Source organism: Rhinichthys klamathensis, unplaced genomic scaffold (genome assembly GCF_029890125.1).
Source record: "Rhinichthys klamathensis goyatoka isolate OS25496 unplaced genomic scaffold, OSU_Roscu_1.1 h1tg000059l_1, whole genome shotgun sequence".
In the NCBI taxonomy this organism is placed as follows: Eukaryota; Metazoa; Chordata; class Actinopteri; order Cypriniformes; family Leuciscidae; genus Rhinichthys; species Rhinichthys klamathensis.
In genome coordinates this window covers 4,956,388-4,984,178 of record NW_026606604.1, presented here as the reverse complement: position 1 = coordinate 4,984,178, position 27,791 = coordinate 4,956,388, and the positions used below count along the sequence as shown (strand labels likewise).

Below are 27,791 nucleotides of genomic sequence, written 5' to 3'. Positions count from 1 at the left end.
AAAAAGTATAAACTGCTAGATTCATCCAATCAGTATATATCACTCAAAAAACAAAAATGATATATATGATTATTCATCTTGATGTCCATGTGAGTGCTTGAAAAACCTTCGAAAATATCCTAAAATGCCTGCATGGTCAGCTAAATATTAAAATAATGACATAATCATTTACCACCTGAATTACCATTTGAATTTTTCTACCATGAGATCATGGCTGTACAAAGTCTGGAGTCTTCTGAGGCTGGCCGGGCATGTTGTTAAACATTTGTTAAAGGCAAACGCTCTTCACAACATAGGTTCTTTATTGGTATCTACGGTTCCATGAAGAACCTTTAACATCATGATGGAACATTTCTATTGCACAAAAGGTTCTTCAGAAAATTAAAACGTTCTTCACACCAAGGAATAACGTCTCCTTTAAGAACTGTTCACTGAAATGTTCTTTGACAAACCCAGAATGGTTCATCTATGGAATCGCTGTGAAACCCTCCTAGCTTTATTTTTAAGAGTGCAGACAAGACTTTGCAGGTCACTTCTTGGACATTGTTGGAGTTTGTGATATCTTTACGTTTATTTTTGGTGGAAATAGCTTACATACCAAGTTTATTTCCATGACCGTTGTTTAAATGCCAGACATTTTTGTATCTTGGCTAACCCCTAAATTGGTAATTCATAAAATGGTCTGCATGCGTCACAAACAGATCACCTGCGCAGATTTCTTTGCAACCTTCCTTCATTCCCTCTAACTTGAACTTAGAGATAGATGACATTTAAATGACATTTATCAGAGCTTCGGTAAGAGTCTGATCAATATATTTCTTGGCATTGTCTTCAAGATGCTGGAGGCCAACACAATGCATTCAGTACTGCATTCATATTTTGTTGTCATCAGACACAAAAAAACTGAAAGAGTTCCAGTTATAGGCCAAGTCCTTCTGAAAGCAATAGCCCATATAACTGGATGTTTGTGTATAGCACTTGAATGACTTATTTGATAAACATCGCAATGTTTTAGATAGGCCTATCATATTTTTCAGTGCATGAATACTGGCACAATGTGCAATCGTGTTACATTCTTGTGATGTTGCTATTTTTTCTTTCCTTGAGTCTTTCTCCCTTTCTCTCTCTCACTTTCTTAGTGAAATTACTAAATCTATCTCTCTCTCCTTAATTTTTACTTTCTTAAATTATACATGCATCATTCTCTGATATATGGATTTTATGCAACACTTATTTGCCTTATTTATAACTAAGAGCAGGCGCCACCATTTGTAACAGGAATGTGTCAGGCTTGCAGTTTCATCCTCTATAATTTTATCAGTACAAAAACAGTCTATTATACTGCTTTATATTGCAAACTAGTACATGTTAACACATTATTCAATGCATTATAATAATCCTAAACACACTGGTTTGTAGTTTGTTATTCTTCTGGAAGCCTATAGCGGAAAATGAATCGAAATTCTCAGACATTTCATAAAATAGTTTAATTCCGTGCTGCAAATTAAAGCTGCCGGCAAGTCTGGCAGATTGAGTGGATTTAGGCAAAATTTTGAATGTTTACAACTCTCACGGCCCTCCCCCACTATCAACGAATACCCTCCCACCGAGTTCATGCTGGTCAGTGCGTGTGCACCTGTAATGATGGCACAGATACTGAGGAATCCATTTGCAGCTTTAATGAGAATGGTCAAACAGGCAGGGTAATTGACAGCAGACAGTAGCAGCGAAGATAACACAGAGAAGGTCGGGGTCACAGGCAATAGTCAAGGCAGGCAGAAGTATACAAATCCAAAGGGCAATCCGGGTCGAGACAGGCAGAGAACAGTCAGAGGTCGGGGTACACAATCCAAGATCAGAACACAGAATGGTAAACTCAGAAATAAACGCTTGTTATTGAAAGACAGGGCAATACAATACTTCGCAGAGAAGTGGTGTGTGGAAGTGGCTTTTATGTGTGTGTAAATGACATGCAGGTGTGTGTGCAATCAGTGTGGTGCAGGTGTGTCGCGTAATCAGTCCCAGGTAAGCGGCATGATGGGAAGTGAAGTTTCTAAGGATGGTTAATATTCCGGGGAAGAATCCCTCCGGTGGCGGAGAGGGAGCGAAGCGGAAGCTGTTGAAGATTTTATTATTTAGAAAACAAGTAAAACAAGTAATTTAGCCTTAAGAATACACAATTATTTCTTGTATGAGTCCTCTAAAAGAACTCTGTCTAGGTGATTTTGAAAGCTGCAAGACCTTCTGTAAAAAGACCCTGAATGTCAATTCTATTCTGAGAAGTCACATGGTACAAGACCTTCACCCAAAACTATCTATAAGTGTATGACTATCTTTGGAAAAGGATGTATGGATATATGTGAGAAGCTGGGCACTGATCAGGAGTGATCGCCTGCAGGAGGAAGGGATCTCCTGCTGGAGGGAGTGATCCCCTGCAGGAGATGCTCGGCTTTGTTTGTTAATAAAGTCTAATATTTCTGGCATCAAAGATCTCTGCAAAGTTATTTTACAGAACAATTGAAACCACTTCAAATGGCGTTGTCGGCAGGATTGGCTTAGGAGCTGTGGGAACCACGAAAGGCGACACTGGTGACTCACAAGCAACAGTGGCCACTGTGTACTCTAAGGTGAGCAGTTTTTTGCTTTTGAAAAAGTATGTGTTGTCACCAGTGAGCCAGAGTGGTAAGACCCTTAAAATGCTTCTCCAAATTTAAAGAACTAAAAAAATTGAAAAATTGAAAAAAAGGATCTTTGATTCTAGAAATAAGTGCATGCATTTTGTTGACGATATCGAGTAAATGTGTTATAGCGCGGCGGAGCTCCGGTAGTCTTTGCTAGTGCTCGTATAATCCTGTGTGGATTGTATGATCACTGGTGCTAATTTTGCGCTAAAGGTTTTGTCGTACGTGCGCAAAGATTTGTGTTTGCTCATTAAGAGGGCCTTGATGGAAAATGGGCAAAAGCATGCGCACAGGGTTTTGACGTACGTACGCAAGGATCTGTGTTTCCTATTAAGAGGGCCTTGAAGGATAATGGGATAGCATGTACACAGATGAAGTTTACTATTAGTTTTCTGTGTTTCTTATTAAGAGGGCCTCGATGGATAATAAGATAGCATGCACACAGAGGATTATAAGTACTGATAAGATATCAGTGTTGATCTGTGTTTACTTGTAAGTGGGCCTGGACGGATACAAGTATAGCATGCGTACAGATCAAGGTTAACTTCCGGTTACCGTTTTGTTAAAGATTTAACAGAAAGGGAGTTAGAAGTGTACTGGTTAAGGGTAATCAGTTGTATGTTTGCTTGTTAAGGGTAACAAGTGTACTGATTAAGGATAATCAGTTTTTGTGTTTACTTGTCAAGAGGGCTTTGATAGATGACAAGTGTACTGATAGGGTATCAGTTATTGATCTGTGTTTGCTTATCAAGAGGGCTTTGATAGATGGTAGGCAATGGCATGCGCACAGATAAAGTTTAGCTTCCGGTTACCGTCTTGTTAAAGGTTTAACAGGAGACTGCTCGGGGAAGCTTTAGCCTGCGGTTACCGCTGTTCATGGTGAACAGGACTGCTCGGGTAGGCTGTTTTATTTTTCAGTTATTTTTCACTGTGTTGGGGAAGTGTATCAGTGATGTATTGTTATAAAGACAGTGAGTAACACTGTATGTAGAATATAGCTTTTGTGTGTGTGTATGTGGGATCCTGTGTGTCTGCTTGACTGTGCCTGTGGTTAAAAATAGTGACCTCTGACCCTGGTCACTTGTAAGGGACAAGGAATGTGTGAATATGCATGAGGGGCAAGTATAAATGATGTGGAGTAAAATAAAAGAAATAGTAAAACAATTGTTTCAAGATATTAACCTAGAAGATTATTGTAGTATGCAATAAGTTAAAGTTATAAAATATATATTTAATTAATAAATATAATGAAAGATATTAAATAGATAAATATAAATAAGATTGCACGTGCTTAATATATTATATTTTATATCCGAAGACGTCTAAAATTTGTATCTCATTATCCCTGAAGACAAAGTGAGAAAAATGATTCCATTGTAGATAATTAAGTTTGTGCTAAGGAAAAGTGCAGTGTGCTAAAAGTGAACAGGATTGGGTGACCAAGTTTCAACAGTCATAAATAATTCACAGCAATCTTAGAATTGTAGTAAATGGGAATTGTTGGGAATGGCTGAGGAAAAGTTTATTCACCATGTTAGATTATTTTGAACACAGCATGCAAATATAGAAGAAAGATTGAAGTCTGATTTTATGATAGGGAAAACTACTTGATTGGATTATATTCAGATAGTCAAAGGTAGATTATTGCTGATATTGTAATGTAGAAATAGTTAGCTCTTTTCTGCAATGAAGATCTTGCTTTACTAAAAAAAGAATGGAAGAACTGCTGTTGTCAACCAGTGATTATTATATTATGTAAAAGCACAATTGGAACTAGTATTCATAACAGTTCAATTTGATTCATGCAGTTCTCTAAGTGTTCAAATTTCAGATGGCTTCAATGACAGTGGCGAATGGAAGAGGTGAAAGGTCAGAGACACGAAAGAGAGAAGACATGACTGCAGAAAGAAGAAGAAGAAGAAGAAGTGGGTGAGGGGCTTTCATCTCCCCTGCTAAAGTTGACCACTTTCTGAAAGCTCAGCAACGAAAAGACTGATTTAATGCTGGAAAAGGTGAAACTTTCACTTGAGACTTTTCCTGAGAACAAAAAGACAATCGTAAGATGCAAAACTGTGGCAGAATCTTTCAATGCCCAAACTGAGAAAAGGCAGAGAAACAACAGAGCCTATATTCCAGTCTACGACACCAGGCCTTTGAGTGACAGGCTGACGACACATGCAGAGCGACAGCCGAGAAGCTTCAACAGACTGATGATCTAAAAACAGAAGAACTGACTGACATCCTTCCCGTACGGGCAACACAGGTGCGACAACTCCAATGATCACTCTAGAGAGACTGCTTCAAATTTGGTTAATTATTATATTAACTTTATTCTTCTTGATTATTCACTGGTCTAATAGCACTTCTTTATATTCTCTGCTAAACTAACCCTCTCTGCTTTATCAGTAGGTACAAGTCCAGCTCTATAAGCAAAAGAAAATACACTGAAAGAGACAAGTGGGTGCTCAACTCACTAAATAGTTAAAACTGAGGCTGGATTTGGTATAGTGAGGGCTATTATATGAAACAACTATAGGGCTAAAAACATGATAGAATTATTCTCTGGCAAAGAAAAAAGATTGACACAAAATGTCAAAGAATAATTATTACTGTTGACAAAACAATGATACTGGTCACTCCATTTTGTTTTGGTAATTTTCTAGAGATAGATTGGAGAAAAAAATTACTCCAAAAGTCCAAAATTATGAAAACGCAAATGCTGTCTAAACTGGGATAATGAGATGGAAATGGTGTTGGCCATGGATCCAAGATTATGCCGAAATCTCCAAGTTTATTCTTTAAGCAGCTCATGAGCAAAAACAAAAAGACTATAAAAATTAGACAAACAAATGACAAAATGCATTTGAGAAATTACAAGTGGCTAGCCTATTATTCTAAAATATTCAATCTATTAGAATTAGAAAAAAGAAAAGAAACGAAAAGAAAAGGGGTTAAAAACAGTGTTAACCTAAACCTTATGATCACTGACACTTCTCAATAGTGTTTGACATAGTTATGTTGACCTGATCAGACCTTGTGGCTAAAATTATAAGATGCCACATTTAGAGCACAACCTGCAAGAATGAATGCTGGCCAGTGTGAGAGTGACTGAGTGTGAATGGGGTGAGAGATGGTGTTGGAAGAAACACTGAGGCAAATCAATTATTTTGCCAATACAGCTGTATCCAAAATTTAATATGTGGGCCCACAAGGCAAATTCTGCCCAATAAAATAATGACCATGGATGGATTTGGTTAAATTTCCTGGTTGGAACTATAGTGGCAATTGAATGTTCAGCCCTTAAATAGATGCAGTAGCAACTTAATAATAACCCCAAAGAACAAAAAATTATTGAAGAGAAAAATATATTAAAGCAACGTAAAAACAATGATAATGACAAATTAAGAAAAGAAACTAAAATAATGATAACAAATAATTTAAGAAATTGATATAGCATAGTGAGAATTAAGACAAGTCATGAAGGAAAATTAAATTAGCACTAAAAAAAACTTTTAAAATAAATCTTAAAGGGTACTCAGATGCAATTGGGCAATACAAAGGTATACAAAATTAATTTAAGGCTACAGTTGAGATTGAAGCAAGTATTAACATTGGGTATTAACAAATATAAGATTTTAATTCATAATTTTATGAATTGATTCAATATGCTATTGACTAATTATAAAAATTATATCAAGTAGTGTTTATAGAAAGGTTATAGACTTACAGGAAGTTATTGAAACGATAACAAACAGGCCCGTCTAAACAATCTATATGGCACCAGAGTGGGGTCAAAAATAGATATTTGGCATTCACATGAAGCATAGATTATTGAACCAACAATAATTTTGAATATACTCAATCCAAATGCGCAATGGTATTAAAAAAAGCCGTGCGCAAAGGGGGGAGTAAGGTAAGGAAAGACAAAATAAAGTTAAAATTAAAAGGCATTTTTGCAAAGTTTTGTGAAATTTGTGGCAAAAACAAAGTTAAGAAAAGAACAGTGGCAAAAATAGGCCATATGTCAGTATCAGAATGACTATTAAAACATTTGGTAAGGAATATGTGGACATGATATAGATGGGTAAAAGCAATAAAATCAACAGAGGAGGGGCAGGAACAGAAATTAAATCTCTAACAGAGAAGTAATCATTAGATTGGAAGTCTATCAGAAATAAGGTCAGACAATGGGTCAGCTAAACAGAAATATTGAATATTAAAAATAAGGTGCATACGAACACAAGGAAGTTTTAATAATAAGGAAATTATGATGCTAATGGTTTAAATGGTTGATATAAAAACTTTTAGATTGTTCGATATACAGAAAAAGAAATGTACATATAAGGAATATGTAAGAGTGCAAAAAGTTGTTCTCTAGAGTTATTTTTCTAATTGTCTAAAGAGTTTATTGAATGACTGTTATGGGGTAAATGTAACATTTCTTAGAGTGATTACATGAGACATAATTAGTTTATTCATGATAGTTAATTTAGAAATTAATAGAAAAGAAGAAAAGGTATTCAGTTAAGGTAGTCTTGAACTGAAGAGCTACAATGAGAAAAGGGAGCAACACGGGAGATTAAAAAAGTCAAAGGGTATTTATTGTTTAAATTTGGAAATAAAATTGACAGAATGTGAAATGTAAAACTTTATAACAACTATTAAAGCGTATTGCGATTAATTAAATAGAAAATTCACTAAAGTGTTCTGTTCGTTCATCAACTAAAAATGACTGACTAAAAAGTTTGATTCTTCGAATTTAAGAATTGATATTCCTTCATAAAAATAAGAAGCGATTAAAAATAGGAAAGAGGTATTTTTACCCAGACATATTTTGATCCCATATTAATATGGATCATGCGAAACAAAAATGCAGAATGAATCAATTATACTACTATATTCAGCAGAGATTTATTGTAAAACTTTGTCTACATTAGGAGAAAAACAATTATGTGAAAAAAATAGAATGACTTATGTTTGGAGATTAGTGTGCACTTTTACTAAATAATACTGCGCAGGGAAAATTTAACCATACGATTAAGTGGGAGAAAAAACTTAAGAGCAGAAGTTAAGGAAAATGTGATTTAAACTTTGGAACACTGGGAGCATGGTTTGCAAAATTAGGAATGTTCTTAGGTGTTGCAATATTAATTGAAAGGGTTATTATTCTGTTGTGTACTTTGCATATTAAGATCACTAGTTGGAAAACCACAGTTAAATGAATGGAAATGCAAAAAAAGAAAAAAGAAAATGAAAACTAATTTGTGAGGGCAACCAAATTGATATTTACAACCCCTGGATGTTGATTTAAGTTCCTCAAATGAGGATGAAGAAGATGATTGATGAGCCAGACCCTGGGTGTGTGTGCTAGCATAACCTCTCCCCAGAAGGGGGACCATCTACGATGTGCAAAGTGTCTGGGTTGAAGAAGATGTCTACACCGCAAGAAAACTTTTAATAGTATAATGTATTTTTATGTTTGACATACTTTACATAACTGTGACAATAACAGACAATGCTGAACCAATTTCATCCTCACACTTGTAACAATGTTTAATTTTGGCTTGATTAGGGAGCAGAGAATCTTTTACTTCCTCCATTGAAAGAAAAGCAAAACAACTAAAAGAAAGAAAAAAGTATGGAGAAAGATGTTTGGTTCTTGCGCTCCTCCGGAGTATGGTGGCATAATTCAGTCATTGTAAAGGGTGACGTGATTTAGTCACTAGGTAGCATAACTGAGGGGGCTGGATTTTGAAACTACACTCTGGAAAAGGATAGTGAATGTGGGGCTTAGATAAGCCCCAGAGGAGGGAATGTTGAAGATTTTATTATTTAGAAAACAAGTAAAACAAGTAATTTAATAATCCTCCGGTAATCCTCCGGAGCGAACCCCTCCCAATCAGCCAGATACTGAAGGACCTTGCCCCGGCGCCTGGAGTCCAGCAACTTGTGCACGCGGTACGCCTCCTCGCCGTCAACCAGGAAAGGTAGGGGATTTTGAGGCGTGGCTCCCGTCTCCGGCTCTCCTCTCGGACCACCGGCAGGTTTCAGAAGTGACACATGGAAGGTGGGAGAGATGCGATAATTAGTGGGAAGATCTAATCGAAATGATACTGGTGAAATCTGTCTTACAATTTGAAATGGACCAACATACCTGGGACTGAGTTTGCGGCATGGAAGGCGGAGTCTTAGATCTCTGGTGGATAGCCAAACCCACTGACCGATGTTGTACTCAGGACCTGGACGGCGGTGGCGGTTAGCCTGCTGCTCCTGTCGTCTGACAGCGTGGAGCAGATGGGTGTGAGCCTGATCCCAAACCTCTTCGCTCTTGTGTAGCCACTCCGTAACAGATGGTAGTTCAGTAGGTTCACCCGACCAGGGAAACAGTGGGGGTTGGAAGCCGAGGATACACTTGAAGGGAGTAATTCCCGTGGCGGGTTTGACCAGTGAATTCTGGGCGTATTCAGCCCAAAACAAGTATCTACTCCAATCTGCCTGTTGTTTCTGACAGTAGGAACGGAGAAAGCGGATGACGTCCTGATTCAGCCGTTCAGTTTGCCCATTGGATTGGGGATGGTAACCAGAGGTGAGACTGATGTTAATGTGGAGGTGTTTGAAGAATGCGGTCCAAACCCTGGAGGTGAACTGAGGTCCTCGGTCTGAAACTATGTCTTCGGGCAGACCATAAAAACGGAATACTTGATTACAGAGGAGTTCGGCTGTTTCGAGTGCGGTAGGCAGTTTGGGGAGGGGTATGAGACGACAGGCCTTGGAAAATCGGTCAACAATGGTGAGTATGGTGGTGTGTCCTTGGGAGTTGGGCAGATCAGTGATAAAGTCAATAGCGATATGGGACCAGGGACGTTGTGGCGTAGGCAGTGGTGTTAAGAGACCCGCAGGCAATTGTCTGAGTGATTTGGATGTGCTACAGTTGGTACAGCCCTGAACATATTTGGTGGTGTCAGTCAACAAAGTAGGCCACCAGAAGCGATTTTGGAGTAAGTGGATGGTAGCAGTGATCCCTGGGTGACCAGAACTTGGTGTGGAGTGAACTTGCTCGAGGAGTCGGAGACGAAGAGGGTCTGGAACGAAGAGGAGACCAGTTGGGCATTCAAATGGTGGTCTTACTTGAAGGTTGGCTTGTTGGATCTCCGTGATAATGTCCCATTGTACGGGAGCTACCAGCAGGTTAGCATGAATGACATTCTCGTGACTGGGATTTTGAGCTGTTTCTTCCGTTTGACGTGAGAGAGCGTCGGCTTTGGTATTCTTGGTACCAGGTCGATAAGTCACCGTGAACTGGAATCTGGTGAAGAATAGAGCCCACCTAGCTTGCCGAGGATTCAGACGTTTGGCAGAGCGGAGATATTCCAGGTTCTTGTGGTCAGTGAGAATTGTGAAGGGTTGACTCGCTCCCTCCAGCCAGTGACGCCACTCCTCTAGTGCTAACTTCATGGCTAGTAGTTCGCGATTGCCCACGTCGTAGTTACGTTCGGCCGAGGTAAGTTTTCTGGAGAAGAAAGCACAGGGGTACATCTTGGCTGGGTTGCCCTGTCGTTGAGATAGTATTGCGCCTACCCCTGTGTTGGAAGCGTCTACCTCCACAATGAATGGTTGTTCTGGATCTGGATGATGGAGGATGGGTGCGGATGTGAAACGAGTCTTTAGTTCTTGGAATGCCTGATGGGCTTCGGTGGACCAGTTCAGACGAGCAGAGTGACGTTTAGTCATGGCGGTTAATGGAGCTGCGATGATGCTGAAGTTTCTTATAAACCTCCTGTAGAAGTTGGCGAAGCCCAAGAATCGCTGAAGTTCCTTGATAGTTTGAGGTAACGGCCAGTCCAGAACCCCCCTGACCTTCCTCTCGTCCATGGCTACCCCCTCCTGACTGATGATGTATCCCAAGAATGATGTGCTGGTCTGATGGAACTCGCATTTCTCAGCCTTGGCGAAAAGTTGGTATTGAATTAGACGTTCCAGAACCAGCCTGACATGTTGAATGTGTTCCTCCATGGAGTTCGAGTAGATTAAGATGTCATCGATATATACAATCAACCACTTATCCAGCATGTCCCGGAAGACGTCGTTCATGAAAGCCTGGAACACTGAAGGACTGTTAGACAGCCCGAAAGGCATAACCAAGTATTCGTAGTGCCCACTAGTGGTCGAGAAGGCGGTCTTCCACTCGTCCCCCTCTCGGATGCGGATCAGATTGTACGCATTACGCAGATCTAACTTGGTGAAGTACTTGGCTTGACGGAGTTGTTCCAGAGCGGCAGGTACAAGGGGTAAGGGATACCTGAATTTCACAGTGTTGTCGTTCAACCCACGGTAGTCGATACAGGGTCGTAGTCCTCCGTCTGTCTTTTTCACGAAGAAGAATCCGGCCGTTGCTGGTGAGGTTGAAGGTCTAATGAACCCCTTTGCTAACTCCTCCTCAATGTAGCGTTTCATGGCCTCGGATTCAGGTCGAGACAGAGGAAATATTCTTCCCCGGGGAGGAGCAGCCCCGGGGAGAAGATCAATGGCGCAGTCACTGGAGCGATGTTCTGGTAGTTGAGAGGCTTTCTCCTTACTGAAGGCTTCGAGGAGATCTGCATAGTCGAGTGGTACTTTTGATCCTTCTGGATCTGACGTGGAGGTGTCCGGACTGTGAGTGGAGATTCGAGTGACACTGGATAGACAGCGGTTTTGACAGGTGGCGTCCCATTGAGTGATCTGACCCTCCCTCCAGGAGATGTGTGGATTGTGATTCTGTAACCAGGGGAGACCAAGTATGACGGAGTGATGAGGGGATTGAATGACGTAGAACTTGATGTTTTCTGAATGGAGTGATCCGACGTGAAGTTTGATGTTCTCAGTGATGCTGTGAATTCTTCCCTCTCCGAGAGGTCGACCGTCTAGCGCCTCCACTGCCAAAGAAGAATGACAAGGGTATAATTCGAATTTGCCCTGCACAGCGAATTTGTGAGAAATGAAGTTACCAGCCGCTCCTGAATCTATCAGAGCGGTGGTATTGATCACTTTATCCCGAAACACTAGACGAACTGGTATGGCTAGGCTGGATGTGTTTGAGTTGGTTCTTATGCAGTTACTCACCGATGAAGTGCTAGAAGAGGGACGAGTTGGGCAAGCGAACCTCAGGTGTCCGGATTGACCGCAATACAGGCATAAATGGTTCTGCATTCTGCGTTCTCGTTCCTCGGGTGTGAGGTGGGTGAACCCGATCTGCATGGGCTCGGGCACGGAGGTGGTTTCCTGATGGTAGTGTGGTGGAACACGAGCTGAACGTCTGGAACGAATTAAATTATCAACTTGGATGGCTAGATCGATATATTCGTTCAGGTCTCTTCCCTCATCCCGGCAGGCTAGTTCAGACTGGAGTTCGGTGGTCAGTCCCTTCCTGAAGAGAGTCTTTAAGGTATCCTCCACCCAGTTGGTTTGTGCTGCGAGTGTACGGAAAGAAAGAGCATATTCAGCCGTTGTTCCTCTTCCCTGAGTGAGAGTTAACAGTTGTTCTCCAGCACTTCCTCCTGCAGTGGGGTGTTCGAAAACATGACGAAACTGCTGAAGGAACTCCCTGAAAGAGGGAAATGATGCTCCTTCTGTTCCCCAGACCGCGGTGGCCCATTCCAACGCCCGACCCGTGAGCAGCGAGCAGACGAACGCTATGCGGCTCGCATGGGTGGTATAGAGTGAGGGTTGTTGATCAACGAAGAGAGTGCATTGTAGTAAGAAACCTTTGCATTTAGCGGTGTTACCATCGAATTTCTCTGGGAAAGCAAGCCGAGGGTTGGCTGAGGCGCTCGGGATGGCTGGAGATGGTGGGACCTCTTGCTGTGGTGCGGCGGGAGTGGGAGATGCGTTCCTCATCTCCGTACGCAGCTCTTGTAACCCCCGAACTAGCTGCTCGGTGAGGGAAGTCAAATGGTTCAGTTGATGGTGATGCACCTCAAGGCGTGTAGCTTGATTCGTGAGCTCCGTGGACAACTGCAGGACAGCTGCTGGATCGTTGGGCGGCGAAGTATTCTGTAATGATGGCACAGATACTGAGGAATCCATTTGCAGCTTTAATGAGAATGGTCAAACAGGCAGGGTAATCGACAGCAGACAGTAGCAGCGAAGATAACACAGAGAAGGTCGGGGTCACAGGCAATAGTCAAGGCAGGCAGAAGTATACAAATCCAAAGGGCAATCCGGGTCGAGACAGGCAGAGAACAGTCAGAGGTCGGGGTACACAATCCAAGATCAGAACACAGAATGGTAAACTCAGAAATAAACGCTTGTTATTGAAAGACAGGGCAATACAATACTTTGCAGAGAAGTGGTGTGTGGAAGTGGCTTTTATGTGTGTGTAAATGACATGCAGGTGTGTGTGCAATCAGTGTGGTGCAGGTGTGTCGCGTAATCAGTCCCAGGTAAGCGGCATGATGGGAAGTGAAGTTTCTAAGGATGGTTAATATTCCGGGGAAGGATCCCTCCGGTGGCGGAGAGGGAGCGAAGCGGAAGCCTGTTCCGTTACAGCACCAGATTTTCAGTGAACGCGCCCGTCTCATCAGCATCCATCAACACCATGGATTATTTGGAGGTATGCTGTCCTGGCTTATCTACCGATAGATTGCAATTGCAAACGTCATTTATACTCTAAATGAGCTTACTTGATTTTCCGCCATCACTCTTCGTTACTGCGCAAACTTCCGCGAACTTCCGGCGTGTGCTGCATGTGATTGTAACGTGCGTGCGGGGTGGCGTGTGCCCGATCTGTGATTGACAGTCAGATCTCACACCCCCCTGCGCTGATTGGACCCGATGATCCAGGAGCTGTGGATTTTTGCATAACACGCTTCAGGTAGAGTTAGAAGCTCGGGTTTTTTTCTAAAACTTTATTTATGTTGTTCTTTCGGATTATAGTGTCGATTTCACTGAATATGATAAAAAGAATGTTGCCGACGGCAGCTTTAAGGTGGATATGAGCAGCCGACCAGGTGTTTTGCTTCAACTATAAGAGCGATTAGTATGGCTGTCAATTATAATTCTGTTTTAATAGTGAGCAAAAGTTCCTCCTACAAGTTCCCTAAAAACTATCCAAACTAACCACCTCATTTGGATAGCTGAGGATCAAATATGAGCTCATACACAAAAACAAGATGATTTCATTTCCAAATTTGATTCACTGAAAATAAAGTTTGCATTGGTCACTCTCATTTACAAGTGTTCCCTGCAGACTCAGGACGTCAGTGTAAAGTCAGGAAGACGTTTGACTCCAACTTTGTGCAGACGTCAAATTTTTGTTGAAAATGAAAATCGGATGTCTAAATCCAACGTTTGTTTGACGTCAAGCTCCAACGTTGGACAGACATAAAATTTTGGTTGAAAATTAAGATCGGGTTGACATCTAAATCCAATAGTTGTTTGACGTCAAGCTCCAGTGTTGGGCAGACATCAAATTTTGGTTGAATTTGAAAATGACAATCGGGTTGATGTCTAAATCAGTGTTAATTTCGTTAACGAAAACCAGGACGAAAAATGTTCGTTGACGACCTTTTTTTCCCTGACTCATGCCGGTTTCACACTTCACGCGTTAACAAAGCGTAAGCAGCACGTATTTTTTTCGGTGCCCGTGGCGGCGCGGCAGCACGTTGCAGGACCAGAGCAGAAGCAGCAGTGCCGCAGATAGTTTCGCCACCGAGTCTATTTTTGCTGCGCCGCTCACGCCTTATTAAAGTGACAATGCATTGATCATGGCCAAAATACAAAGCAGTTTTACCCAAAAAGCGCATTGATAATATCTATTGTGTTTTAAACAGTCAATCAAATGACCTTCAGCAATTTTTTTTTTTTTTTTAAACTCCAAAAACAAACTTTTTGCCAGAACTACAAAAATAAGTTTAAAATACTGTCAGTTTAGCATAAGTTACAAAATAATTTAATTATGCAGGCCTACAATATACAATATATATATATATATATATATATATATATTATATATTAGGCTACTAATATATATATATATTGGCATAAGAACAGATGTCATGCTGACATCATGCTGACATCATGCTGAGAATCATAAACAAAAGCACATGGTGTTACAGGCAGTGGTCTTCAGAGTGCACCTGAAAAGACAACAATAATAAACGACACTCGTCTCATCGTGGAGGTTGAGAAGCATAAAGTTATTTATGATCAGTGTTGGGCAAGTTACTTTTAAAAAGTAATTAGTTACAGTTACTAGTTACTTCTGCCAAAAAGTAACTAAATTAGATACTCAGTTACAAATTTTAAAAGTAACTAGTTACTTAAAAAAGTAACTATTACGTTACTTTCAAGTAAAATTAAATTTTAAATGCTCAAATGTGACCCGACCTCTACCCCTCTTTAACGGAACTTACAATACATGTGCATGTTCAATTATTTATGATAAATCTGAATATTATAATAAAATGGACACTTAATACAATACATTATTAACAGAAACATGAAACATTGTACACACATCTAAAAAAAAAAAAAATGTTGCTGTGGGACAAAGTGAGACTAGCCTCCAATCAAATGCCATGTATGTAGATATTATGTTTATATAGTGGATCAATGCAAATAACACAATAGATGTTTTGGAACTTTTGATATTTATTGCCCCTCAACAGGCCACAACTGGGCAAAATTAAATTAAGCTTGTTAAGCTCGTCGCCATACCTGTCTCTCGTTGACTGACTGGCTTGTGTTGTTCCTTGTGTGTCCTGTCCTGTCCGACTATGCGTTATGATGGGTCGTTCGCAATTCATGAGCGTTAGACGTTAGTGATGATGGGTCGTTCGCGAATGAGCGTTAGTGATGATGGATCGACTGGTTCGCGAATGAGCTTTTGATGGGTCGTTCGCGATTCTAAGAGTTAGTTACTCTAAGAGCCGGCTCTTTTAGGTGAACGTCGGGAGCTGGCTCGCATATCTGAAGAGCCGACTCTATTTTTTACAAATTTAGCCTATAGAAATTAAATAATTATGTAATAAAAATTGAAATATTATAGTCAAAGTCATTTAAAGAGCCGTTTGTGAGCCAAAAGAGCCTGCTCTTTTCAGTGAGCTGAGTCAAAAGAGCCGAATGCCCATCACTACTATGCGTGCTTTCGAACACCCGCCCAACTCTACCTCTGATTGGCTTACAATGACATTTTACTCTACCTCAGCCAATCGTCAGCATTTATGCGCTTGTCTCGTGCTCTGCCCACTAACCAAGGAAGAACAGTAAAAAAAGTATTTGCCTCTCGCGCAGAGATCTAGTTGGTCTGATGAAAAAAAAACAAAAAACAGCTTCATCAGTTATAGTAACGCGCCGCATTTTTTGGCAGTAACGGTAACGGCGTTATTAAGATGAGAAGAGTAATCAATTAGATTACACGTTACTGGAAAAAGTAATGCCGTTAGTAACGGCGTTATTTATAACGCCGTTATTCCCATCACTCCACAAAATGTGCTTTATAAAGACTTGCAGGCAAAGGAAAAAGCATGGGATGAAGTTGCAGTGGCTCTTGGTGCCGACGGTAAGTCATTTAAAAGCGTTTTTGACAACCTTTCCCTTGCCCACGAGCGAACAACTCAACTCAATATATAATAGACATATTAATATAGCACACATACAGTAGACATCTATGATGTGCATGATTTTGTTGAATTTGTAACTTTTTTTTCGAGAATTTGCTCATTTACAATACGTCTCTAAGAACTTTCCTGTTTGTTATTACAGACATTTATGAATTATCTTTAAGGTGTATCAGATATTTCAACAATCTAAATCATTTCGTAAAGTTTTTCTCTTTTGCAGAACGCTTTTCATGGAGATGAGTGCTGCTAATATGTAATAATAATAAATATGCAGATAATAATAATAAATATAATTCAGGTATCAATTACCTATCAATATTTATGTATTAAAAAATATATATACAAAATCTGTCAAAGTACTTAGTTGACCTCAACCTAAGGCTACACAAGCCGCGGTTCAGCTGCGCGCTGCCAGTGTGAAAGCAAAACGGGCGTGGCCTGCTCCCGCTCACCATTCGCACTGTCTGCTTCTGCGCTGCCTCCGCTCTCGCGTGCAGTGTGAAACCGGCGTAAGACAAGACGATGAGAGACGACACCACGTCATTAAAGTAAATGAACGCATACATCCGTCAGGCATAAGAGAATGCTTCCAGCACAATCAAACTCTATGCATCACTGAACTCAATGCATTATTAAACCCCATTTGAGATAACACAACATTTCCCCCCCTCCTACGGGTTTTCAAACATGAAATGTTGACAAAAAGTCCTGTAAGTGCCCCGGGCGAGAACGAGTGCGAACAGGCCACGGTGAAAGACGAGAATGAGGCTGGGCAGCCTGTGATGGGCAAGCACACATCTCAGCTGGCAGGTTGATAGGGATGTTGGGGGTCGGGAGGGGGGTAGGTGTCCATCTTGCCGCTCAAGAGACAGGCGGCAGTCTTTCAGCAGGGCCTCAATGTCTTTATCTAGGCCTATCCCTGGCCACCAAACCTAAATCCATAGTTTGTTTGACGTCAAGCTCCGTTATGCAGATGTCAAATTAGTTGGAAATGAAAATCGGATTGACGTCTAAACCCAATGTTTGTTTGACATCAAGCTCCAATGTTGAACAGACGTCAAAAACTGGTATTAATTTGATGTCAAAACCTAATGTTGACTAAACAGAGATTACCTAGAATATTTTTTATAAAATGTTCACATATGGAAATTTATCACTTATTTAATTAGTAAATGTTTTTTTTAGCATAAAGCAAAACTAAAAAGTAAGGTAAAATGCAGCCTCTCTGATGAGGCAATGAAATGTAAACAATCCTTCATTGTTTTTTTTTTTTCTCTGGGTAGTAAAGAGTTGGAAAACAAGGTGCGCTGCAGCAAGTTTTTTCTCCATCACTGATTTTATAGCTATATTTATTTGTAGACAAAACTCTATCATACTTATGTTAGTCTTGCGAAGAAGCTAAGTGCAATTTAAAGTAGGTAGCTACTTTAAGCTAGGTGGAAAATGGTGCCAATTGAACAATCCATTGCTGTGACAATGCTAGCTTGCGATGTCCCACAAAAAAATCAAACAAATATATAAATGTTATCATGACCAACATTCATTTATATTTTCTTTACCTATGCTCATGGTCAATATGCACAATCTTCTTCTTCTACATCCTCTTCTTTGGGTTTAATGGCGGATTAGTGTCGAAATCACATACCGCCACGCGCCACTGTACATTGGGCATCTATAGCCACTCCAAATATCACTGAATAGGCTGATATACTGGAAGGATGGTCACCACTAGATTTAAACCTACATAAAATCAGTTTGAGATTTTACTGATAATCAGAAATGTCCGTAAAACATCAAATCATCAGAATATGATTTAAACAATAATTTATTGTTGTGTGGACATTAACATTCTGTTGTTCAGCAGACGTTAGGTTTTGGTTACTAAAAAACCTGACTTAAAACCACTCCTTCCATCTCCTGTAGGCCTACTGCTTTCCCATATTTACCAACAAAATATTAACGTCTGATGATGCTATAATTTGATGGTGTGTGTACGTTAATCTTATATGACGTTTATCAAACATTGGATTTTGGTTACTACCAAGACTTAAGACCAACAAAATATCAACATCTGATGATGCTATAATTTGACGTTGTGTGACATTAATCCTACAACATTTAGCAGACATTGGGTTTTGGTTACTTAATACGATGACTTAATAAACCAACAAAATATTAACATCTGATGATGCTATAATTTGATGATGTGGACGTTAATCTTATGACGTTTAGCAGACGTTGGCTTTTAGTTACTAGATATCATGACTTCAAAGCAACAAAATATTAATGTCTGATGATGCTATAATTTGATTTTGGGTGAACGCTAATCTCATGACATGTAGCAGACGTTGGATTTTGGTTACTTCCGTTTAAAACCAAAACAATATCAACGTCAGCTGTCATCATATTCTTCATCAAATTGACGTTGACAATAGGCGTTGTCCTAACATTGAATTTCAGTCACCTGACGTCAGAATCTTTATTCCACCAAATTGCAATGTTTTATGTCAATGAACATGAGTTTGCAGGGTTGCACAATTTCTAAGGTGAGCACAATTTCAATTAGAACGTCACAACAGAACCAGGCTTTCTGCATTTCTCACTCATTTTACATTGGATTTGGAATGACAAGAGTGAATCATCATTCAGTAATTACGTCCCAGAGTCAAAGTTTTATCAGTCAATTTCCTTACGGTCTTAAAGGAATACTTAACCTGAAAATAAAAACACTGTCATTATCTAATTACCTTTATGTTCACATTCCAAACACATATGGCTTTTAATCCACCATGGAAAAAAATATGTTTCTGAAAGGTTACATGCCAATAATTTGCACATACATAGGCCTATTTTCCATACAGTGGCACCATCTTAACCTCAAAGAAAGCCAAAAACAACATACAATCATAAAAACGGTCAGAAGGCTTCCAAGTCATATGACAGCATTGTGTGAGGCCAAGGCGGAAATTTAAGTCTTTTATTTTCCTAACTGAAAATATTTCTAGTGATCTGTTAATTTAAGACCCACTGTGAGAACCAGCGAATCAGTTTAAACCATGAACAAATCATTTTGACTATTTTTATAATACTGTTTTTTTTTAACAGTCTATGGTTGAATGTAAAAGAAAAACTACGCAAGTAAATGACAGGATTGGGCTGAATTTAAGTCGAACTTGACTTAATTTGTTATGTTGTCTAATCTAATGCCAATGAATGGTTGTGATGCTAACGATTAGTTTTGTCTTTAGCATCCTACATTTAGATTGAGAACTGAAAAACAGATCATCTGAAGATTTTCAAATTTGATTCATTTTCCAAAACATGACATGTTTCCAGAGAGCAGTTGAGGATGAACATATGCAAAATTATGCAAAAAGCGTATTTGTGTCACTGATATTAAACAAACACCACCGGGATACCTGTTACTTTTTTTTTTTTTACAGGGATACCTGTTTACATGATCCAGAACAGGAAATCTTACAATAACAATGTGTTCGCTCCTTATTAAATCAAACTTTTCATTTAACTTTTAAAAGATTCTTTCAGATTTAATGATTTTAAATGCATGTCTTTCTATTTTAAGAATGTTGCCAGCGTTTTGGGATTGCAACATTTTCCATAGCTTAGTTTTCAAACTATGGCAAATATTTGAAGGCAGTCAAATGACTTGCTTATTCTAATAACCATCATGTTACATTTAATGGAAAAACAATTTGGGTGTTCAGATTGTAATAACCCAGTTGCATGTCTGAACTTTATTTACCTGAAGAGTTTGGCAATCAGAGAAGCAAGTTGGTATTTTACCTCAGACACAGCCTGAATATCCAGTTTACAAATCATTTTTAAAAGTAAGAGAAAGGCATCTTCCATCATCACATCACTTTCAGCCCACACAGTAGATAAAGAACTTAAATAGCTTAGACGGAACATTGGTGCTCAAGCACTACCGTTCCCACACGACAGATCAACATATGCGATGCATTAACATTGAAACACGACAGCTTAGATATAAAACAAAAGATGAACAATCGAATCAAACATAATCTGTGAATCCAAGACAAACACTTCTGGCGCTTTGAGTCATTGCATTTTCAGGTCATGGTGTTCAGCTCTGTATCAATACAATAATTAGAGCAACTACTGACATAACAGGTCTCATCATTCTTAAGAAATTGGATACATGTTTGTGGAACGTAAATTGCAGTTTAAGTAAGCCAAAGGTTATGTTTTCTGCAAGACTGGTCTTGCACACATTTTTATAAAAAATGAAAGTTGTGCGACGGTTAAAGTACAGGTATGTATCATAGTTCTTAAAGTTGCAACTGAATGTTATGATGATGATTTTACGTTTATTTAAGTATTTATCTACGTACTGGGGTAATTACATCCAAACTTATTCTAGCACATCTAAAAGAGGCTCCTTAGCCCTGGTCCGAGAGGTCTGTGGTCATTTTGTCCATACAGTCCCTCCAAAAAGTATGTCACATAATATTTTAGAATGAACTCAACACATTTTCCAGACTTGTAATGCTAAACAAACAGTAACCTATATAGACTTTCTATCATTTAAAATGGCATGATCTGAAGTCCTACATTAAGTAGGTATCACTCTCTCCTCTTCCATTCTAGGCCCAGTCCAAAGTCAAATTCCTTTACAGGCAACACCTCTCTGTAAAAAGCGGAAAGTACGATCTTTCCTAGATTAAGCCGATTTCATCCGTATGGGTTTTCCTATTGAAATTCAATGGAAATGAGATGTAAATCTTGGAGAGGCTTAAAACATAAAAATACCACAAATACATTAGGTCATAGCTGAAGGGGAAGTAAACATGTCCAACCAGGAGAAAGCATGACATAATTACAAGTCTCTCATTATAGGGATGTGTGTGAGGATGCATTGTGCTGGCTCAGGTGTTCATTATCAGCAACTTCCTGTTGCTTTCATCCTTCTGAATTTCCCTCGTCATTATTGACCTTTCTAAGCCCTTTATTTCGGTGTCTCTGAATGGCTTTCCAGACACGACACAGCACTCCACCCCTATAGTATGCAAAAACAAACAAAAAATTATGCAATTATCTACTGCAAGTACATTAGGTAAGTAAGAGTCAGTGCACATACTATAAAATAAAGTGCAACCTTATTATATTTATTGCATTTTAAATGTGGCTTGCGTGATCAAATAATTGAGGTTACTTTATGCAAATGAACAGTATAAACAATCAATCACTCAATTCAACATATAAAAATAAAACCCTCACCTAAGCCTGAGGCAGCGAAGGTCTTCTTTTGTCACATCGCTGAGAATGTCGTTGAGTGTATAATCTTCTACAACAAACTATCAGAAACCACAAGCACTTGCCATGAATCATCGTTTCGTTTAACAATGAAAACTTAAACAGTGAGTCATCATTTTTATATATCGTGGGAAAGACACTATACACACAGCGTGATTCAGTGTTTCGTATGTTTTCACCTTATCAATTGTCTCGGGGTCGGCACCCTGCTCTTTCAGCCAGTCAGTGAGGTTTTTGTCAGGCTCCGGCTGTGCAGCAACGTGAAATATAGAGGGGGTGGAGGGCATCTCTGGTGAGGACAAAGGAAAGATGAAGGAATATTTAAGCACAGATGCCAAGATCCTTCTAGACAGCATTTTAAGGCACACAGAGTATGCAGAGCATTCAAAATCATTAACTTTGGTGCCAGGGGCATTTCCTCATTATTTTTAAGGAGGCATTGCCTCCTTTGCCTGCCTCCTCAAATAAATTGGATGAGAAAATAATCTGTATTACAAAAATAAAACTGTGCAAATATGACATTAAAAAGTGTATAAATCACTCGTTTTTCTAAAGTAACACTGTCCAACAGTGACACCAGCAGGTAAAGTTACAGTGGGACAACGCGTCTCTCTATGATTGGCTATAAATGGTTAGTCCGATAAATCCCACCTTTTGTTTTCGTGTGCTAATCAGTCGGAAATTAAGCTTAGCGTCAGTTCTGCCAGGTCACGTTAGTCAAGCTCGCATCAGCTGACTCTCAGCTGATACACGTCTACCCATAGGAATACGACGCCTATCACTGTATACATATATAAGCTCCTTCAGTATTTTCAGCAGCTATCGCGTTTCTCAGGAGCCAATTACCCTCCTCCATCCCCAGCTCCTCCTCTCGTCAGTCAGGATGACATTCTGATTCCCCTTGAATCAGAATAAATTGTACTTTAAAATCTTGAATTAATGATATCCATACCTGTCAAGTATCCCGTTTTGGCTGGGAAAGTCCCGTATTTTACCCTTTTTTCCCGCCGTCCTCCCGTATTAGGATTTTCCCGTAAATCTCCCGTATTTTAACCTGCGTTATTGAATAATAATAATACCCCTGGCGGAGTAAAAAAAAAAAAAAACATTCCCAATCTGAGCTCTGTCACTATAGCCTCGCGATAACTACAGGTACTGTCGGTGGCAGTTGTCGCGAGGTTAGTGTGTGAGGTCAGATGATGAGTGACAACGCGGGGAAAACAAAAAACAAACAAATCTGATGATCTACACTAAGACAGAGCAAGGCACTCCAGCCAAAAAACCAAAACCCTCATGTACTAAATACCGCGATCAATGGGATAGCGAATTTACTTTTCTGAAGGAGGAGCAGGGTGGGGGACAGTCACGCGTTTTGTAAGTTTTGTAACTGCGACTTTAGCATCTCACACGGGGAAGGAATGATGTATGTCAGCACGAGAAAGGGTGTTTAGCATGGTACGAAAGATTGTTACAGAGAATAGGATGACGTTAGACAACAGAACTGTTTGCTCTACTCTCATGTAAAATTAACCACTCTGGCCCAGCCCACAAATACACTCCTTCCAAAACAGTTAATACAAAGTCTGCAACAAATTTGTTCAATAACTCACTAAAAGAGTAAAGAAAAGTTATGTGAAATGAAAAGAAAAACTGCAAATGAAAAGAAAAACTGTAAAAGAAAAGCAATATGAAATGAAAATAATGTGTGGAATGAAAATAAAATGTAAATGTAAAGACAAGCAATGTTAAATGAACAGAAAATGCAAATAAGCCTTTAAATAATGCTCTTAATATATACCCTATACATACCATACATATATATATATATATATATTTGTGTGTGTGTGTGTGTGTGTGTGTGTTTTCATTTAGGCTATAACACCTTTAGAGACAGTGTAGAGAAAAGAAATCTCTGATGACCGAGGCACTCCTTAGTTAAAATGTCTTTATTGGAAAAATGACATGTCCTAAACGGACAATTTTAAAACACCCACGCGTAGCGGCATGGAGCCTTCTTCAGGGCATAGTGAAGCAGATAGAAAACTGCTCTTAAAATAACAAAGACACACTAGTAGAAACAAACACAGGTGCAAGTAATCATTCAGGTGTTGAAGGTCTACCTTCAACCTTTAACACCTGTATGATTACTTGCACCTGTGTTTGTTTCTACTAGTGTGTCTTTGTTATTATAAGATCAGTTTTCTATCTGCTTCACTATGCCGCTACGCGTGGGTGTTTTAAAATTGTCCGTTTAGGACATGTCATTTTTCCAATAAAGACATTTTAACTAAGGAGTGCCTCGGTCATCAGAGATTTCTTTTCTCTACACTGTCTCTAAAGATGTTCTACCTTGGACCGAAGAGCACCCAAATTAAACTCAAAAGGAATTGAGCACGCCATTCATCCTGAATCTAAAAAGGCTATAACACCTGTCTTAAAATGTAAGGGATACTGGAGCTTGGTTGGGGTGTTGGGACTGCACGCGGTGGGTGCCGGAAAATTTCCCTTATTTTCAAATCCAAAACTTGACAGGTATGATGATATCTGCAATACATTCATGTTGGTTCTGTTCTGGGGTTATTGCTGCTCTTGCCCAGAACAGAACTATACCTCCAATCCTAACTGTATGTTAATTGTCAGTCGTATTTGACGATAGTGGTCCTGACAGAATTAATGGTATTAATGGGAAGAATAATTAAAAAGTATGTAAACTCAGCCACTTAGATATAACCGCTTTATGTCACATCCAAATCAAACTTGAAACAGCATTTTGCTTGGTGAAATTAAAGGTACATCTTCGTGGCTGTGATCAGTGTTTACAGAGCTTGATGACCGATGAAAATAAGTTGACCATTAAAAAAACAACTAAACAACTGTTCACAAGTAAAACATATTGTTTAAATTGTTACTGCCTTTATTATTTTTGTAAAAAAAACAAATGTAAAAATCAAAATGTCTTAAAGATGTATACTTGTTTTTAATAGAACATTAATTACACTAAATGTAAAAAAATAAAAAACCTTAAAATGAGTAAGGATTTTGCCTCCACATTTCAGAAAACCACTGCACAACACTGTTGGGTTCTGTGATATTTAGGAGGTTGCCTATGTAGGCAGTAGACAGCATGGCGACTCGATAGTTTTTTTTTAACAGAACTTGTATTTGCTTTGTTCTATGAACTGGTTGTAAACAACTCCAGAGGTCAGAATGGGACACAGGAAATCAGATAGTGTTGAGTTGAACACTTTCTCTATTATCGTAGCGTACAGGCCAAAGTATGATTTCAGTGTAAATAAAGACAGAGTGAATGGCATAATAAGCGAGTGTAAATCAATAAGTGTGTGTGATTGATTGGGTTACACAACTAACCTGCAGCAGACTGCTGTCTGATCCTGATAAGCTCGATGTCGTGTACCCGCTGTTGGAGAGTTTGTCTCAGTACCTGCTGATACTCCCTCTCTTTCTGTACCAGTTCTTCAAGCAGCCTGCAGAGAGAGACATAACACTGAAACACTGTCTCTCAAACTATTCAAGCTATTGTTTTTATTATGTACTAATTGTAGTCGTCAAAGATCACATTTCACCAACTAAATCCAACAAGAAATGTCAGCACACAGAACACTGTAAAAACAACATAAAACCATCAAGATTTACACTCAAAAGTAAAACGGTAGAGTCTTATTTTGTATAAAAGGCAGTAAATGTATTTAGATTTTATGAAAGATATCTATTTCAAATAAATGGTGTTCTTTTGAACTTTCTTATCATCAAAGAATCCTGAAAAAAATTATCAAGGGTTCCACAAAAATATTAAACTGCTTTTTCTAAACATAGGCATTACATAACAATAATATCTAAACATAAACATTTAAATTGTAATAATATTTCACAAAATTACTGTTTTTACTGTATTTTTGATCAAATAAATGCAGCATTTGTGAGCAAAAGAGATTTCCTTTATTTAAAGGAAGAAAAAAAGCTTACTGAGCCCAAACTTTTAAATGGCAGGGTTTTTAAAGTAAAATAAAGATCCATGATTAGTATTTTTATTTTAGTTCTATTTTGAGTTTTGTTTTTCAATCCACTCGCATTTTTATATTTAACTCCCATCATCAGAATAATTTTGAGTGTTTTATGAAGAAACTGCGGTGTGTACCTGCTAGTCTCCTGTTTGAGGCGTCCGAGCTGGGCTCCCAGCGGGTGCTGTGGCCGCTGAGCCTCATGGGATATGACTGAACTCAGGGTGCTGACTCCAGATGTGAGGGCCTGATCTTCCTGCGTCGTACGTGCCACTGATCCAAAATCCCCATCATCCTCTTCATCTACTTCATCTGCGTCCTTATCTGCGCCCTCACTTTCCGATGCAGGCCCGAAATGTGTCTGCAGCTCTAAAAGAGAGAGAGAGACTGTTGAAAAAGGTCTCAGTCCTCTGAGAGACAAGGAAAAACAAGGAAAACCAGAAACCACTCACACACCTGGAATTAAAATCGTAACAGCTGCCTGCACAGCCCGTCTGATGATGTTGTCCATGGCAAACATCCAGTGTGGTTTAATGTGGTGGTTCCTTAACACTTTATTCACCTGAGACACAAACAGTGAGGAAAGATGGATATTAAAGGGTTAGTTCACCCAAAAATGACTCACCCATCGTTAAAATAGTCCAAGTGACTACAGTGGCTCAACCTTAAGTTTATCAAGCGACGAGAATACTTTTTGTGCGCAAAAAAAAAAAAATTTAGAAGATGACGTCCTGACATAGCCGGAAGCGCTACATTGTCTGTTTACAAGCAGAGGAAGGCACACGCTGTACATAAAGCTGTCTTCGTAAATATGTCTGCAGATTTCGACGTAGATGAAGACTTGACTTGTTTAACCAACCTTAGAATACACAGATATATCTGTGTCAAATATCTGCATCATCTTCTAAGGGTCTTGCACAAGCGTCGTGGTGGTCTCGTGAACTCACATCTGAGGCCTACACGGAAGAAAATGAATAGTTGAATAAAGTCATTATTTTAGTTTTTGGGCGCACAAAAAGTATTCTCGTCGCTTGGTAAACTTAAGGTTGAGCCACTGTAGGACTATTTTAACGATGTCTTTACTAACTTGTCTGGGCCGGCAGAATTAAATGACCTAGCAGCCTATGAAGGAGTGAGCCAGCTCTCAGATTTCATCAAAAATATCTTACTTTGTGTTCCGAAGATGAACGAAAGACTTACGGGGTTGGAACAACATGAGGGTGAGAAAATACTGACAGAATTTTCATTTATGGGTGAACTAACTCTTTAATGTCATCAAACTCAAACCAAACACAGGAGGGAGACACTGAGGCAACACAAAAATGAGGCACTAACAAGATTCTAACCTTTTTTCATAGATCCTAGAAGTTCCCGGATTTTGCAGTGTTTGCACCGCAGGAACTAGGAACGATTTTAGTTCTTGGAACGCCTTTTGGAGGGACTAATTTAGCTCCTACTTCAGAGTAGGGTCTAAGCCAGCGCTATAGGAGCTACCAGTGACGTGAGTGTAGGCTGATTGGCTGAAAGCACGTGAAACACCAGCACCCGCCATTTAAAAAAAAAAGCTCTGTAAACACAGATTATAGCCTATATATTTACTCCAGAAACTAACTCTAAGAACATGCAAAACAGTGATAGATGGACCTCTGAACCTTTACGCTGAGGAGAAAATACAACGCAACTTTGAAGGGGACTAGGGTGTACTCACACTAGGCACGGTTGCCATGAACCGGGCCCGAGTACGATTGTCCCCCCTCCCCACTCCCCCTCTGGCCTGCACTCACATAGGGTTTCAGCATTCGTGCCGGAGCACGCTTACGTCATTATGGTGCGTGCGACGGTTTCGGGATAAACAAGAAGAGCGGCGCTCTCTGAACACAATGAAGTCCATCGCTCTGTTTTCTTTGTGGATAATTTTGTGTCGTTTGGTCCACGGTGGTCCACAGCCTGTTGTTAAACAGATGCGTCGCCTTAGTGGCGCGAAAATTTTCACGTAATCGTGCTGCTCGTATGAGGAGGTTTGCAAGGTACCAGCTGAAGTGCAGCAAGGACTTTGCAGCTTTGATTACGGACTGTGTTGGTTTTGGAGCGTCGCAAAACCATGACGCCACGCGTCCTGTTCCGTGCTCCAGCACGGTTAGCGCTCACACTGCATGCGAACCGCGCCCGAGTCCAACTGAACCGTGCTCTGGCCCACC

The 27,791-nt window shown here is 39.6% G+C and overlaps 1 protein-coding gene across 4 annotated transcripts in view; it reads right to left on the bottom strand.

Annotated features, from left to right (window-relative positions):
* Nucleotides 1-20,410: 20,410 nt before the first annotated feature.
* Nucleotides 20,411-27,791, bottom strand: part of map3k15 (mitogen-activated protein kinase kinase kinase 15) — a 37,864-nt gene continuing 30,483 nt past the window's right edge. For all 4 annotated transcript variants that reach the window (XM_056249099.1, XM_056249100.1, XM_056249101.1 and 1 more), the window contains 6 exons: nt 26,050-26,155; nt 25,731-25,962; nt 24,944-25,059; nt 21,754-21,863; nt 21,539-21,615; nt 20,411-21,317 (listed from right to left, as the gene is read on the bottom strand). In XM_056249099.1, coding sequence (XP_056105074.1) covers nt 21,221-21,317; nt 21,539-21,615; nt 21,754-21,863; nt 24,944-25,059; nt 25,731-25,962; nt 26,050-26,155 — 738 coding nt within the window. In that variant the 3' untranslated portion in view covers nt 20,411-21,220. The remainder of the gene's footprint in view (nt 21,318-21,538; nt 21,616-21,753; nt 21,864-24,943; nt 25,060-25,730; nt 25,963-26,049; nt 26,156-27,791) is intronic.